The sequence below is a fragment of the Trachemys scripta genome, chromosome 14 (genome assembly GCF_013100865.1).
Source record: "Trachemys scripta elegans isolate TJP31775 chromosome 14, CAS_Tse_1.0, whole genome shotgun sequence".
NCBI classification, from domain to species: Eukaryota; Metazoa; Chordata; order Testudines; family Emydidae; genus Trachemys; species Trachemys scripta.
In genome coordinates, this window is record NC_048311.1 from 32,941,329 (window position 1) to 32,958,531 (window position 17,203).

At 45.9% G+C, this 17,203-nt stretch overlaps 1 protein-coding gene across 3 annotated transcripts in view; it reads right to left on the reverse strand.

Moving 5' to 3' along the window:
- RPTOR (regulatory associated protein of MTOR complex 1) overlaps window positions 1–17,203 on the reverse strand; it is a 289,467-nt gene that overhangs the window by 51,755 nt on the left and 220,509 nt on the right. For all 3 annotated transcript variants that reach the window (XM_034789588.1, XM_034789587.1, XM_034789589.1), the window contains exons 21-24: window positions 14,750–14,868; window positions 6,471–6,574; window positions 5,105–5,288; window positions 2,673–2,783 (exon numbers count right to left, since the gene is read on the reverse strand). In XM_034789588.1, coding sequence (XP_034645479.1) covers window positions 2,673–2,783; window positions 5,105–5,288; window positions 6,471–6,574; window positions 14,750–14,868 — 518 coding nt within the window. The remainder of the gene's footprint in view (window positions 1–2,672; window positions 2,784–5,104; window positions 5,289–6,470; window positions 6,575–14,749; window positions 14,869–17,203) is intronic.

The window sequence follows — 17,203 nt, forward strand, 5'->3', positions numbered from 1 at the left end:
CCCCGTGAGTATATAGGGTACAGTATAGGGTAAAAGCACACACAAGACCAGATTTCACGGTCCGTGACGTTTTTCCTGGCTGTGAATTTTGTAGGGCCCTACCACAGATGTAGAGATGTCAGAGCTCGTAATGCTTCTATGCCATACCGCACCCATTTTCTGGGCAGCCATGAACACTCCCGTTTCCCAATTAATATTCTTTGGACACATATTAATAGCTTTCATATTGTCGCTGTGGCAATTATTCAGACACTCGACCAGATCAAACTATCACAGCCTCTGGACACAAGTCTCTGAGACTGTCCAAATCTGCTCTCCTACATTGCCTGAGGTGGACAGCAGAGATCAGGGGCAGATCATTTCCACCCAAGGGAATCACCACAGTGTCTGGTAAATCACAACCCCTTAAAAGTCCGCACTTAGATGCCACAGAGTGGGCAAAACACGATGCCAATGCAGGTTACCTCTTCACGCCCGAATCAGTCTGTACCCAGCACTTTCCGCATCCTTCCTCGCCCACAAACTTCTGCAACCTTGCGATCCAGGAATTCCCCAGAATCCATGCATTGGCAGTCCTGGCAGCAAACATTTCTTTCCCCTCAGCAGTCAAAGTACCTGTGCTGTCAGTTCCAAATTCCTGCATGACGCGTCTTTGGAAACACCATGTTAATCTGCCCTGAGATCATCATTAGTCATCTCTCCTCCACCCTCCAGGGCTAAGAAAATACAGATTTTCCCAAGCAAACAATTTGAGGCTTGCCAACCACCCATTCTAATTTACCGCCCCTTCTGCAGCCACAACTCCTCTCCCAGTCCCCACACCCTCACCTACCCCCACACAAAGTCCTCTGTCTGTCTCCTGCCCATGTATCTCAAAGGAGATTCAGCATCACCACAATTTCCACTGCCACCCTCTTTCCTTGCTGTAACTGTAATTTCTTTTAAGTAATCAAGGCTGTGGGAGTTTTTCCTGGGAGCTATTTCAGATCCTCAGTTGCTGTCAAACCCCCTTTCTGAGATAAAGGAGATTTTACAAGATGCCTGTGAGTAGGTCACAGCTCTAAACCTGCACTCAAGCAAGCAGGATCAAATCTAACTTGGAGTGGAGGACACGCTCTGCTGACACTGGGATTAAATAGTCTTCACTTAAGGCAGCATTCTCAATGATTTCCTCCACTTGTTTTAGCATCAGCACAGCCAGAAACCTAAATGCAAAGGTGGGAAGAAAGCCGCATCTGTGCCCTTGCTGCTGGAATGCAGGGGTTTCATTACACAGCAAAAGGAGAGTGACGTTTATTGTAACAACCAAGTTGTTTTTATTGTTCTTGTTCTCTGGGCTGGCAGGGAAGAATGATTAATCTCCAGCATTTTCCCAGGAAAGTTAACCTGAATACACCCTTGTGCTGCCTGGCTCAGAGCAAGATCATTTGTTGTCACAAGCACACACAAAACAAAACTTGCTTTTAAAGAGGGACTTCCACATCCAGCAAAGCCTTAAAAGAGTTACTAGAAAAGCGTGTATTGGATTTGGACAGGTATTAACTGTAGAGACCAGCGTCACCGTGACGACGTACACCCGCCTCATGCTTGAACCTGTGACCAAGTCTTGGCTTTGCTTTACTTACCCATCTACCCACCCACCCTATTCCATCTTGCAGGTTTGAGAGGATCAGTTAACATCTGCAAGGTACACCTAGTCCTCAGTGTGCTAGGGAAGTGTTAACTCCAGTGTAAGGACGTCACCCCTCTGCTTACGACATGTCTCTGTTATGGAAATGATCGCAATGTGACAATTCAGCATTATAACTTTGCTATAGAATTAAGCAAGAAGAAGGTGACAAGTGGGGAGGGAGAAACCCCCCTTTTGAACACAAATGTCTCAGGGAACTAGTAAGGGAAGTTATGGGGAAAACACACAAAATACTTAATATGACATGGACCCTGCTGCTTTGAAACAAACCCTCATAATCGAGGAGACATCTGTTGTCAAGTTCCTTTGGCTGAAAGCCCCACAACCAGGGGCTGGGCCCCCCTCTCCCCTACTTTAGAATCTGTTCTCACTGTTGGGGCATCAGTGCTGCAGAGTTTAGTCCATGGCCCAGTTACTTTGTTTAGTGGGGGACTGAATTTTTGTTTGTTACTCTGAGTTGTGTATGTAATTTGTGCTTCTCGTGGTGGATGTAACTGGAGCACCTAACTGCCACTGTGCGATGCGTAACAATTCAGTCACGGCATCAGCATGTCAGCTATTGATGGATAATACAATTCTTTGGAAGCTGCAGCCATGCTCAACCTTCACAGTAAGGCAACGCTGCTTAGCTGACTGGACCAGTGGCACCAACAAGCAGACCCTCTCCACATACTGGCACTCCTACTCACATGGGCCTGGCATAGCTTTTACTTCCTACTCTGGGGCTCTTTCTCTGCTAACATTCCACTAAATCCTCCCCTCCCTCTGATCGTCTCTCTGTTCCTCTGCCCACATTTTACAGGCAAGGTGGTTACGTGGATAAAAAAGTAGCAGGGAGGGTGGTGTGCGAGCAACGCTCTCATTCCATAGGATGAACAGAAAAGGAATGACGAGGGAAGGGAGAGCGCATTGTGCCCACATTTCCAGGGGTCAGCATCCCAGGGCTGTGATTCAAGAAACATGAATGGAGGGAGAATATTACCTTCATGACCGGTTGAGCAAAATATTTTGCGCTCCAGTCACAAAATCCTGTCTGCATTGTGGCCGAAATGAAGATTTTGTGTCCAACAGCATCATCTGCATCATCAGTGGTCTGCCCAGGAAGAGAACACAGAGGGAAACATTTTTTGTTAATGATGCTGTCCATCCCCATTCAAAGAGCTGGCTCTCTTCCCAGAGCCCACACGGAACTAATATCATAGGCCGACTTCAACCGCAAAGAGAAATTGAGCAGATAGATGCTGAAAGGTGCTGCCGAGATATGAGATTGTGCATGCCACGCTTTGAAAGAACAACCCCTCTGTTAGCTCCTCAGGGAGAGCACGGAGACGCTAACCAGGGTAGTAAGTAAAGGCCTTACTTACACTGGTAAGTAAGTAAGGTTTGCTGTGTCAGCTATCTGCAGAGCTGGGACCGCACACAGAGGGAACACACACACGCACGCAGCCGAGTGATATCAACACAAGAGAAAGCAGAGCACCACACCGGTAGCATCTGACAACACTGGTACAAACAAGTTACACATCACTCCTGACGTATTGAGGTGCAACCCCTCCACGTAGCAAGGTACAACCTCCCTCCGTAGTAAGGTGCCGCGCCTCACCTTGTACATGTTGTACACAGCATGGGCTCCAGTAATGATTAGGGCCTCTGGGCACTGCTATTTTGTAAGCATGAAGTAATAGTACTGGCTCCCTCCCATGGCCTGCCTGGAGTCTAGCATAGGGCACAATTGGGGATAGGGAAAATGATTCAAGAAAAAACTATTGGCCCAAACCTCAGAACAGGGACCAGCATACGTACAGGCATAAAAAGGGTGAAAAGGCATATAGAAGAAGGAGGGAAAGGCCACTATCAACCCTCATCCAGCTCATTAAAGATGTATCTGTCTTTGGGACTGCATGGCCGAGGTGGCTTCGTAATGGGCTACACCGAGTTTCAGCTCTAAGTTGCTGACCGGAATCTGGTCCCTCCTGCCCAGTAGTGTGCCAAAGGCATGACCATCTGACTCTGTGCAGTGGCCACTCTCCAATTCCTAGCAGCCAGCTGTCCACCTCACAGAGAGCATCGTTACAGTTGGCAGTCTTGGCAGAGAGGCCAAGGACTGAACGAGCCAGGGAGGCTGAATTCCCCTCTCCTCCCCGAGGTGGTTGGTCCTGCTAGGGCAGGGAAGCTGTAATGCTGCTGACTGGGCTGCATCGGTGCAGAGAGGAATCCCGTCTCCAGGTCTGACCATGTGGCACTTTCTAACAGCACTATCTGCACACTCCAGTGAGTGGGGCTCTTCTCCTTCCGCGATGAAGCTGCTTCCCCCCGGTTTTCTCACGAGTGGTACAGTTTGGCAGCCTCTGCGAAAGAGCCTCCAAGGGCTAGAAAGATCCAAGTTCAGAGTGAAATGAATTGGCTGCATGAAATGACGTGTGACAACAGGCCTAGCACCTGCCTGGCTCTAGCCAGTGCAGGCAGTATGTAAATCCCTCACTGACCCCAGCTCTTACTCATTGGGCTTCCTTCTGCAGTCAGACACTACAACACTCCTGCATTCTCTCCCAGGGGTGGCAGCTCTGGTCAAATGGACCTAGCATGGGATGGGGGCAGGAGTTCCACTGGGTTCCCATGGGCTGCATTCCCTGCTCCTGCCACTGACGCAGAACAAGTCACCACCTGTGTGTGTCAGGTTCCCCATTAGTGAAGTAGGGATAATTACACCTGCTCGCCTTTGAAAAGTACTAAACAAGGACCAAGTATTGTCTGAGCATCAACCCAATGAACCCTTTTGGCACTGAACAATGAAAACACTAGATGCATCTGACCTGTGTGCTTCTCCACTGCAGCCAATATGGACTGTTGTTCTTTCTATCTGGATGGACTTGATGGAGAACACATGCATATTCTGACAGTAGCAGAGGGATTATGAAGATCTGAGTGCACCATGACCTACAACTGTGTGACAAGAGCTGCTCCTGTGGGGCCCACCAACACTAAAGGTGCTTGTTGAAAGGATCTGACATTCTCTCCTGCAATAAAGGAGAGCGACTGACTCCTGGCCTCTGAGAATGTCTCTGAAACTTTGTTCATTAAGGTGAGGTAGCAGTCTCAATTTATGTAAAGTAACTGAATGTTTACAGAACAATAAATAACCTTTTCCAATTAAACACTTCTCTGAAGCAGCAGCAGGTAGTAATGTCACATCAAGAGCCACAAAGCGACATTTATCCTGGAGACGAGGAAAAATAATCAATTAAATTTTTTACTTTATTGATGTTGGCAGGATTAGAGGAAACTAAACTGGAGTCAGTGGCAGCTGCAAAAAGCAAAGAAGGATATTTAGAAAGTAGGAGAGCAAAGAACAGGACATGTGACAAAAAGTACACAAGGTAGAGGGGTCACAGCTAGTAGAAAGATCCATTTTACCTGATCTGGCCCTTTGTCAAACATTTTCCTCGTCCTGGGGAACTGGTGGGAGTGGGGGGTGTACTGGACCCCAAGACTGCCTACATTTGAAGGTCTTACAGATGGGAGGTCCCGGCTGACTGGTGGTTTTGTCACATCGTTTGTCAGGCTGGAGATGCTTGTGCTGGTAGTTGGAGGAGACCCTCTAGTATTGGGAAAGAACACAGGGATGAACACACTTTCTGAACCAAGCTGATGAACATCCACTGAAATTCAGGCTTCTCTGGGGTGGAATACAACCAAATAATGGCTTCCACCTTTGAGAAAGGACCAGTTTCCTACAACATGAGCAAGGTGGAAAATCCATCTACCGGGGGATGACTACAACTAGACTATAAACCTGGGTGCTGGAGAAGGGCATGCCCTCAAAATCACTAACCGTGCCACCTCTGCACCTTTCCTTGCCATTGTTTTTATTTTAGAAGGTACAGGTTTGTTCTTTTGTTTTTTAGGCTTTATACTTCACTGCCATCTCCCTCCAAAATAAAAACGAGTCTTGGCTGCTGTGCCAAACCTAAATTCAGGTCTAGAGATTTAAACAGCTTTGCTCACCGGGGAATACTGAGGTTGCCATGGTCACAATGATTCATAGGAACACAGTTATGGCACCTTACCCAAGACATGTTAACAGTGATTCTAGCTCACCAAGGAGTTCAGGGATCATGTCAGCTGCAGAGTATAAGGCAGAGATAACCTGATGTTTTCCCTGTTCTATGGCCAGTAACAAACACATGGCTACAGAATCTTCACATGTTTGTGTCCCCTTTCCGCTGTGAGGTTTTCTGGCATGACGTTTGCAAGGGTGCAAGGGCCAGTTGTTGTTTTCCACTGGTGAGAGGTTGGGGTTGGGAATAACCACAACAGAAGCTCATTTCGAAAGCCCAGACTTGCCCATGTCATTCTTGCTCTGGATCATTTAGACGCAGCCTCTGCTATTGATCAGGTAACCCTGGATCCTCACCATTTCAGAGTGGAGAGCAGACAGATCAGTTCTATGGGGAAATGTAGGTCCCATCTACCTCAGATCAAACCAATGAGGGATGAGAGCATGAGTCTTTATCCTGCTTCTCCACTTACGTGCAGTCAGTGTGCCAGGCTCCTCCTTGTCCTGATGAGGGCGCTAGAGGGAAATCCCCAGCTTTTTTACAGGGATTTCTCCTTTACCAGTGTTTCGAGGAAGACCAGACAGAAAGCGACAGAGTTCTGCAAGTTTCTCATCTGCATCTCAGTTAACTGGGGTGGCTTCGAATGGCTTGTGATGGGGAACGAATGCACAAATCCACTCAGCTGGAACCGGCAAGGTAACAACATTTAGGAGGCTACTTACCCCACTTGGTGGATGTGCATGCCCTTGTTGGTAGGGCTGGCTGGGGCAGACTGCGTGAGGGAGGAGCTGTCAAGGATGCGCTGGGGGCGGGCATTTACTGTAGCCTAGGAAAAAATCAAAGTATTCCACAACTGAGAGGGTACAAACATCAACTGCAGTTATTTATTCTCTAATAAAATCCCATGTCTCTGGTTAAATGTGGTTAAACTCTTAAAGTGGGGTTTGAAAACCTATATCAATGACTCCTGAACAGTTCCCATCCAATTACTATTAGATTATTAAATAACTTGGTCAGTCAGGAAACATGTATCCGAAAAGATCCTTCTGCTACTTACTGAGAAAGGCTTTTGAGTGACATGTAATCCCGTCCCATAATTAAATTACCATCTAAGCTCTGCACTAGCATTTGTAAAAAGCTGCCAATGGGCAAGTGGCAAGCTTGGGGGTTACCTTGCAGCAACGAGATTTTTCTCTCTCATATCTCAGGAAAGAAGTGATGGATTTCCTATCAAAATTTACCCTCCTTCAAGCAAAAGTTCCAATCCAGATTTCACACTCTTGTAAGAACTTTCACTGTAAGTACAGCTGTTACCCAAAGACTCCTCCTATCTTCTTCCCATCGCCCACTTCCAGGCCCTGCATAATAACATTGAACTTCTACACCTTGAGTAGTAAGGGGACCAAAAAAAAAAAAAAAAAAAAAAAGGCCACCATGGCTAAACAACAGAGTAAAAGAACTGGTTACAGGCAAAAATACTGGAAGTCAAATCTTCTTGAAGAAAATAAAAAGAGGCATAAAACTCTGGCAAGTCAAGGGTAAAAGTTTAATTAGACAGTCTGAGAAAGAATTTGGAGGAGCAACTAGCAAAAGACAAAAATTAACAGCAAAAATATTTAAAGTACATCAGAAGCAGGAAGGCTTCTAAACAATCAGTGGGGTCACTGGCCAATCAAGATGCTAAAGGTGCACTCAAGGAAGACAAGGCAATGGCAGAGAAGCTATATGAATTGTTTGCATCTGTCTTCATTGCAGAGGATGTGAGGGAGATTCCCACACCTGAGCCCTTCATTTTAGGTGACAAATCTGAGGCGCGGTCTCAGGTTGAGAAGTCAATAGAGGTGGTTTTGGAACAAATTGATAAATTAAACTATAAAAAGTCCCCAGGACTCGATAGTATTCACCCAAGAGTTCTGAAGGAACTCGTATATGAAATTGCAGAACTATTAACTGGGGTATGTAACCTGTCATTTAAATCCGCTTCCGTAATGGATGATTTGAGGATAGTTAATGTAACACCAATTTTTTTAAAAAGCTCCAGAGGCGATCCTGGCAATTACAGGCCAGTAAGCTAACTTCAGTACCAGGCAAATTGGTTGAAACTAGAGGAAAGAACAGAATTATCAGACACAAACACAATTTTTTGTGGAAAGTCAACATGGCTTTTGTGCAGGGAAATCATGCCACACCAATCTATCAGAATTCTTTGACAGGGTCAAACACATGGACAAGGGTGATCCAGTGGATACAGTGTACTTGGACTTTCAGAAAATCTTTCACAAGGTCCCTCACAAAAGGCTCTTAAGCAAACTAAGCAGTCATGGGATAAGAGGGAAGGTTCTCTCATGGATCAGTAACTGGTTAAAAGACAGGAAACAAAGGATAGGACTAAACAGTCAATTTTCAGAATGGAGAAAGGTAAATAGTGTTGTTCCCCAGGGATCTGTATCGGGACCAATGCTGTTGAACACATTTGTAAATGATCTGGTAAAAGGTGTAAACAGGGAGGGGCAAAATTTGCAGAAGATACAAAATTACTCAAGATAGTTAAGTCCAAAGCTGACTGCAAAGAGTTACAAAGGGATCTCACTAAACTGGGTGACTGGGCAGCAAAAACAGCAGATGAAATTCAACGTTGATAAGTGCAAAGTAATGCACATTGGAAAACATAATCCCAGTTATGCATACAAAATGATGAGGTCTAAATTAGCTGTTAAAACTCAAGGAAGAGCTCTTGGGGTCATTGTGGATGGCTCTCTGAAAATATCTGTTCAGTGTGCAGCGGCAATCAAAAAAGCAAACAGAACATTAGGAACCATTAGGAAAGAGAGAGATAGTAAGACCATAAAAATGCCACTTTATAAATCCCCGGCACCCTGAATACTGCATGCAGTTCTGGTCACCCATCCAAAAAAAAAAAAAAGATACATCAGAAATGGAAAAGGTACAGAGAACGGCAACGAAGATGATTACGGATATGGAACAATTTCCCTATAAAGAGCTATTAAAAAGACTCAGCGAGTCCTGTGGCACCTTTAAGACTAACAGATGTATTGCAGCATAAGCTTTCGTGGGTGAATGCCCACTTCGTCGGATGCATGTACATGACTCTCTGACTAACATGGCTACCCCTCTGATATTAAAAAGACTGACATTGTTCAGCTTGGAAAAGAGACAACTAAGGGGGGATATAACAGAGGTCTATAAAATCAGGAATGCTGTGGCAAAAGTGAATAAAGTGAATAAAAAAGTGTTATTTACCCCTTCACATAACACAAGAACCAGGGGTCATCCTGGATAGGTCCATCAATCGCTATAAGCCTGGATGGGCAGGGGTGGTGTCCCTAGCCTCTGTTTGCCAGAAGCTGGGAATGGGCAACAGGGGATGGATCACTTGATGATTCCCTGCTCTGTTCATTCCCTCTGGGGCACCTGGCATTGGCCACTGTTGGAAGACAGGATACTGGGCTAGAAGGACCTTTGGTCTGACCGTTCTTATGTTCACCCAATGAAATTAATAGGCAGCAGACTAAAAACAAATATAAGGAAGTACTTCTTTACACAACGCCCAGCCAACCTCTGAAACTTGTTGCCAGAGGATGTGGTGAAGGCCAGAACTACAACTGGATTAAAAAAATTAGATAAATTCATGGAGGACAGGTCCATCAATGGCTATTGTCCAAGATGGTCAACCCTGTGCTCTGAGTGTCCCTAAGCCTCTGACTGCCACATGCTGGGACTGGACGACAAGGGGGATCACTTGATGATTGCCTTGTTCTGTTCAATGCCTTTGAAGCATGTGGCATTGTCCACTCTCGGAAGACAGGATATTGGGCTAGATGGACTAGTGGTCTGAGCCAGTGTGGCCATTCGTATGTTCAGTTTTCTGGGATCAGCTTGACACAATGCAGCCCTTCAACCAGAGGATCTCAAAGCACCTTACAAACATGTAGCCTTACAACACTGCTGTGAGGAAGGTAAGGGATATATACAGATCACTTCATCCACCACTGAAGAGCAGGCACCCCTGCAGCAAAAGGTTCAAAAAGCAGTTTAGAACGGGACAGTTCAACTGAAAATGCAAGAGAAATGATTTTCCATCCAGCTAAGGAAGGCTGGCTGTAGCTTCGAGTGGCAGCCAGACGAGGGACAGTGAGGAAATCAATAAACAGCTGTCTCACCTTCCCCCAGCCTGCGCACGCTGCCAGCCCAGGGCAACCACACCCCCTTCTAAAAAAAGGAAAAATCTTCAGTTTGCTTAAAACCCCAAAACTCAGACCCTCCTGCTCCTCCGGGCTCTTGCATGCTGGAAGTGCTTTTAAGGGACAGAAGCGCCACTGCGCCATCAAAAACCTGCTGGAACTAAGAGCAGCAGTTCACGCTATCCCCCAAAAGTCACGTGGGCAAACTGACTTTTATCGCCTCTTGAAACACCTGGAGATTCTGCATTGTACAGTGGGGTGAAAGAATCAGGGCCTGGGTAACAGAACCTCCCAGCTGCAGGGCTTTTATCCAGTAGAAAGTATGCTAACCATGAGACGATCAGGGCAGTCACAGAAATACAAGGCAGGTGAACAGAAAGAGCTGTGTGCACGGCTTGCTGGGATCCACGCCGTCAGTGAGCATAAAAGGCAGATCTTGCACCCAGTGGGAGCAGCACTCTCTGCCTTTGCACTTTCCACACACAATTCACGGCGGACCCAATATTGAGGCACTCGTGCTTGAGAGCACATACTGCCTCTGTCCTGCCACTCTTCTTGGAGGGAGCCAGAGGATCATTAGGCAGTCTCAGCTTTCTTCTTTCCTCCCTTCCCCTGAGATGACCTAGCAGAAAACTCACAATGTCAATTGCTTTTAGGAGAATCAATCCCTCTTGAATGTCACAGATCTGGCTCCAAAGGTGCATGAGTGGTCACGATTCTGTTACAATACAGTACAGCCACATGCTATCCAAACACAAGAGCAGCTGCTATGTGCTCTTAGTAACAAGGCCTGGCACCTGAGCTAGCCTACCAATATGTTCTGAAACAGCTGCTTTCCCATGCTACCCACCTTCTCCATTAGACACAGATGCTCTAACATCACTGCCCTCTCTGTAGTGCAAATAAAACCTTCTAGCACTTAAGCCATTATCTGGGGCAGGGAGAAGGTCACATGATGAGAGTGGAGGGAGGGTAGAAGATAACTAGTTAACTATATATAGTCCATAATTAACTAATTTAGTCAGAAATGCTCCATGGTTTGAAGAATTTTGCAGGCAGGTCTCCCTCATCACAAGTGGCTCAGGCCAGCTTGGCTCTCCAGAGAGGCTGAAGTCAGACCAAGCTATACATAGCAGGGATATGAAGTGAAATGAGTTACACAAAGGACCCTCCCTTTTCTTAAAGGGGAACAGAAATCCCTCTTTGCTAAAGTAGTGACCAAGTCCTGCCATTTCAGGGCCATGGTTTAGTGATACAAAGAGACAGCTTGAAATAACCCACTTGAGGCAGCTGTTCTCCTACTCCCTCTTTTGGAGGTTTGTTCCTGTAGTATTCACATCACATCCCTTTTTTTTTTTGGGGGGGGGGGGGGGGGGAGGAAGATGGTAACTCTGAATAACAATGTCAGATAAAGAGAGCGAACTGCGTGTTCATGCACGGCAGTGCCTGACGAGGAGGGCATGTTACACAGGAGTAACTATCAAGGTGAGTGAGTCTCAGGCCTTCCACTGAAAATAGCTGGATGAAGCAACCTGGGAAGGAGCTTCGTTAATTAATCATGATCAGAGTCTTCAAGGGCCAGTGTCACTCGCTGGGATCTCATTCTTTCAATTCAACAGAGACACCAGAAAACAAGTTTGGGGTTTTCGGAGTTGGAGTTTGGAAGGAAAGTTCTTTAATTCCAATTTATTTTTTAAATTCAATTGCTAGGCTAAAACCAACCCAACATGAGTCCTAGCAATGCCTAATCAGCCCCAGAGACAACACTGTGTATTTCAATGCTTTTTAAAAATCCAATTTAGCAAAATTATTCTGATTTAAAATACTGTCGCTGCAGTCTCCTAGTCTGAGACTTCGAGTGTGGCTTTAACATGCCCGTGACTCCCACATTCACCCAATGGACTATGCCTCCCTACGTCTCCATGTACAGTATTCTATTCTCTGCAGGTTCATATCCCATGCCCATCACAGTGCTATGAAAGTGCCTTCCAACAGTGAAATGAATGTCTAGCATCTGTACTGTACAGTCCGGCTCAAGAGGAACAATGGACCGGTGGCAATCCAGTACCCGAAAGGAGCCTGTTTTTGCTCATCCAAAGTCTGATCGGCACATTAAGGATTCTGACAAATAAGCTTAAACTCCCAGGACTGCTGTGGCTCCATGGAAGAGAAGAGAGAACGTGTGGGCCTGTGGTGGTGGTGGGGGTCGGGACTCTCCAGACAATCTTCTCTGAGCTGAATGTCAAGACATTTTCAAGGGCACAGTGAGTTCACCGGGTATTATCCAGCTCACCTCTAGTCACTGCTGGGTGTTTAAGAAAATACATTAAAAAAACCTAAAAGGTGCAAACTCAAAATTAACCTAAAACGGAAATTCAATGGCAAGAACTCCATTTAAATAACGTCAGGGACTCCAGGATCGGCCTCAGCTCACACGAGTGGGGACCTGTGAAGTTAAGGCTGTAATCCTGGCAGGAGCTCTCACTGGTGGGATTTATAGGCACAATGAAATGAGTTAGGGCCAGATCTGACCAGGGATTCGCAGCCTTAACTCTCCATTTAGATGGGTTTTTAATAAGACCCTATAAGCTAAGTTCCTTTTTAGGAACCAGAGAGACCATTTGGCATTGAGAGAAGTGGGGGTGGAAGGAGACCCACAGTATCATGAGGCACTAAGAACCAAACTCCCGCTACCCATGTGGCTGCCTGAAGCACTGTCATCTGTGCCTGGACAAATTACATACACTGGCGCTTCCTCAACTTTATGGCTAAGGACGGGGAGAGAGAAACTTGGCAAAAGGTCAAGTATCTGCAGCTGAAAAATCCTTGCAAAGACAAATGCTTCAATTATTTAGGGTGTAAAACCATCTGAAACATCACTGCCTCTGAGACAGCACAAGGGCCATAGAGCAGTCGCCTGGGAAGTGGAGCATGAGATGTAAGAGGTCTGTGCACTCAAGCTGCCGAAATCCTCAGTGGACAGCCATTCCATTCCATTCCACAAACCGGTGAATCCCCACCCTCCTTCGCCCTCCCTCCTGAGCAGCAGCTCTCCACTTCTCAATCAGCTGTGCACACGCTGATGCCCAGTGAAACTTGGGCTGCTTTCATGGTCATGAGAGGGTTTTTCCAATTGCCTTTGGCCCTTACTGCAGCTTCTTACCCTCGGAAGATGCCTGGGATTTGGGGTCCTAGGCATACTGCCAGACAGAAGATAGGGGATCAGTCAGCAAACTAGGATAGCAACCCCCAAAATACAGAATTAATTGTGGCCTCCAGAGAAACAGGAACTTGGACCTAAGCCCTGTGGCACTTGACAGAGCCGTAAAAAATTACCATGAAAATTTACCAGTCCTGGCACAACATTCATTGCCCACCCGGACACCATAATGTTCAAAATTGCATGGCTCCTGCTGGCTAAGCAGCATTGTACTGCGCTAGTGAAGATGTTTAGAGGACACAACCACCTCTCTGGTGGTGCTCATGGAGCTCTTTTTATAGCAAGGGAGTAAGCCCCAGAAAAATAGGAAAGACTGGAAAAGGAGAACCTAGATCTTCAGTATGGCCATGCCAATCCTATAATTCTAGCAGAACTAGAGCTTCATTTTGCAAAAAGTCTAATAATTACCATGATGTGGTCCAGAAAGGGAAGTCTGAAAGCTTTAATTTCTCCTCCTCATCACTTCTCTGAATTTGAGATTTGCCAATCTGATGCACAGATTTATCTGGTGTCTAAGCCACCAACGGGAGATCTCAGTTCACCACCTAACAGGTGAAGTTATTCAATATCCAAAAAACCACAGCGCGCAGACTTGAAGTCTGCAGGCTGACCCATGTGTGTATTCAAAACAAGTAACGAAGGGTTTAAATTAAGAATTATCCTCTTAAGGGAAAAACAGATTTAAAGCAGGAGGTCTCTAACACTGAATAGTGGATGCTGCTGCTGACATCTCTTACAGCCATGCTAACCCAGGAGCTCAAGTCTAAGTGATGGGGTTAGTCCTCAGAAATCAGTAAGAGACACCATCTTGCTTTCGAATAGCTCATGGTCTTAATGCTGGAGCAACTGTGAAGGTGGAATCCCAATGTGGGGGGAGGAGTGTGTCTAAATGGCGTCCCAGCGCAATCCAGTGGGGGCTGTTGGTGATTAGAAGTACTGAAGTGGCCAGGTGCTTGGTTTCTGGTGGAAGGTGAGGGTTGCTATTACAGCTCCCTATGCTGGCAATTCAGGAGGACCAGTGACGACAGTCTCCAGGGATTTCTCATCATCCTCGCAGGATGACATGTGGTGAGCATGGTGATTAAGACCAGTATTGAAGAGATGAGGAGCAGGAAGGGTGTCCGCATGCAGACTCACATGTACTAGTTCACCTGGGTTGGAGAGCCGTTGTGGCTTCAGTCTGCAGGCCAGTCCCACTTGCATACTCTAGATCAGTTTGCAAAGGGATAATTTACTGAAGTTTCTGTACGACATCACCCAGGTTTTGATCTACTCGCTAGGCAAGTAAGCAAAACTCAGGTTTTAAGGCCCCTAGCTAACAAAGGCATCTCTGAAAAAATTCCAGCCTCTCCCCCAAATAGTCTTTTTCATTTGGCTCGGAGCTTGTCTGAGTGTTTTAGTTTTGGAATGTTAAAGTTCCTTCTCTACCAGTACCCAGGGCTCAGACAGAGCAACGATCGCTTCCCATAGCCTTCCAACTGGGTATATGCAGATTCCGTCTACTCACACTTTGCCTGAGTATGAAAAAAAACCCTCAAAACATAAAAGCTTAGAGATACATGAAGACTGGCAGTCATACCTTGTAGGCAATGCTGTTGAGTACTTTCATGGCCACATCTGAGACATCAGGGTAGGGGTCAGCAGCCAGATGTAGAAGGACTCTCCAAATTTGGGTGTAAACACTATTGAAAGAAACTCCTAGGACAGAAAAACATGGAGAGCACACAAAAATCAGAAAGCTGCAGTCACCCCCAGGCCTCTGATGTGGACTAATTTCCTCCCAAGATAAGAGCTGCTGTTGAACTTTGCAATGGCAGTTAGAAAAGATCAAGGTAAGCACTCAAACACAGTCCAAGAAATAGAAGAAAACTCCCACTGTGTGATCCCTTTGGGAAGTCTGCAAGGGTTACAGACACACAGACAGAATATCTGCCCGGAATTAGCATCCAAAATACTTAATTTCTAGTCCCTTGGAGCAAGTCACTTAACCATCTTGTCCTAAGTCTATTCAATGGGTAAGAAGTCTGGAGTCTCTCTGAACAGATACATTTATTAAAATCCTTTTGCCCTATTAAAGGTTAGCTACGCAGCTGGTACGTTCAGAACTTTATACATCCCACAGGTGTATTTAACATCTAAATGCTAATAATGAGGTATCAGGGCTCTTTATTAACTTCCTAACTGTCAGGGTGATTAAGCACTGGCATAAATTGCCTAGGGAGGTTGTGGAATCGCCATCATTGGGGATTTTTAAGAGCAGGTTAGACAAACACCTGTCAGGGATGGTCTAGATAATGCTTAGTCCTGCCATGAGTGCAGGGGACTGGACTAGATGACCTCTCGAGGTCCCTTCCAGTCCTATGATTCATTTTACAGGGTGGAAGGTTGAGTTAATCCTTCAAACTGCAATTAAGTCAATTTATTAATTACCAACTTGATCACTGAATGTCTGCTGTTTAGTACATGCACTGGGAGGGAGTGATAAATGCACTTTACACATCAAATAAATAAGAGTTTGTATGATTGAGAAGGCTCCGGTGAACATTTTATTTGACTGGTTTTAGGCACATTAGCAATTTCTTTTACACCTCCTACACCATTTGCCATGTACTATGGTTATAACACCGATCTTGGGAGCAGAGCCATTTGAGAGGTATAAGGTAGGTGCTGTAGTGACAAAAGGGAACTAAAATAGGATTTTCAAATGAGTCACAGTGAATTGTAAATGATGTGGAAAGCTGTCTCATTTCCCCGTGTGCTTCCCGGGGCATCTAAATATAAAGCATTACGTTAGGAAGCTGCAGTCCCTTGGTTGACAAGCAAGCACTCACCTTGGAGAGCTTCCGTACCTGCACTCAGGCCAAGAGAAAATAGATGCTGACAGTTCAGTTTTGACCTCGGGCCCACAATGGAAGCCGAACGCAGTTACAAGCTCGAGCAGTGCGCAGCCCGCACTCTTTCCCATATGCTTCTCTAGGTTACAAGGGACTCTTCCTTTTGCCAGAAAAATTCACCATGATGTGACAGGACATTCTGCAAACTGCAAGGCAGCGAGTAACTTCCATGGCCTCATACAACCTGCAAATTAAAGTGCCTCTCATCCCACTAGAGCCCAAGGGATTTAGCAGAGTGATGTCTATTAGCACTACCAAGAGCTGCATATGCAGATCTCTCGGCTCTACACTGTTGACAACACCCTTTGAACAGTAACATGCTGGCCATGCAGTTGTTCAGACTGTCACAAGCTTTCCTCACTCTTCCAATACATAGGGTTCACACAGGATCGTCACCGATCCTGGAAACAATTTGGGGCTACACAAAGATGCAACAATGTCAAATTTGCCCTTCATGATATAATGGCAGGTGCAAGATGAGCCAGACTCCAAAAAGGTTCATGCTCCATTTTGTCTCTATGTTTGCAGAGGCCATAACCAAAAGTGTTAAAAAAACAGGCAACACACTGACACGCTGGGTGTAAGTTTAGGGGAATAAGGGCTAGGTGGCTCTGCTTGATGACAGGGAAGAATGTAGCATGTCTTCCACTTCTACACATCTAGGTTCAAATTCTGGCTTTGGCCATAAGGGAAAATGTATCCGCCTCCTTAGAAGTTGTTTATTCATATTTAAAGTAAAGAAAAATTATCAGAAAACAAAGCAAGTCTCTGCTCCGGAGAAGGCCAGGACTGCAATCCCAAAGATAATCAGAAGAAGATGGCACAGTGCCTGTCTGTTTGCCAGGCTACAGGCCACTGTTGTTAGACTGAGTTTTCACAAGCACCAAATTCACCTTGAAAACAACTCAAACAAGACAGACAAGGTGATAAAAGCCTGGGGGGAAAGTGTACCATTCACTGACGCAGCCAGTCAGGTAACACTGCTGCAAAGGCTCCCTGAAGCCTGCTCAGCTTTCTGCCTCCTATGCGTTTGGGTCTGTACTGGAAGTTACATAAGGGCTGCTGGGAATCTAAAGGGGTTGGTTTCTTATAAAGAAAGAGCAAGCGGGGCGGTGGAGGGGAGAGAAGAAGGTGGGAGC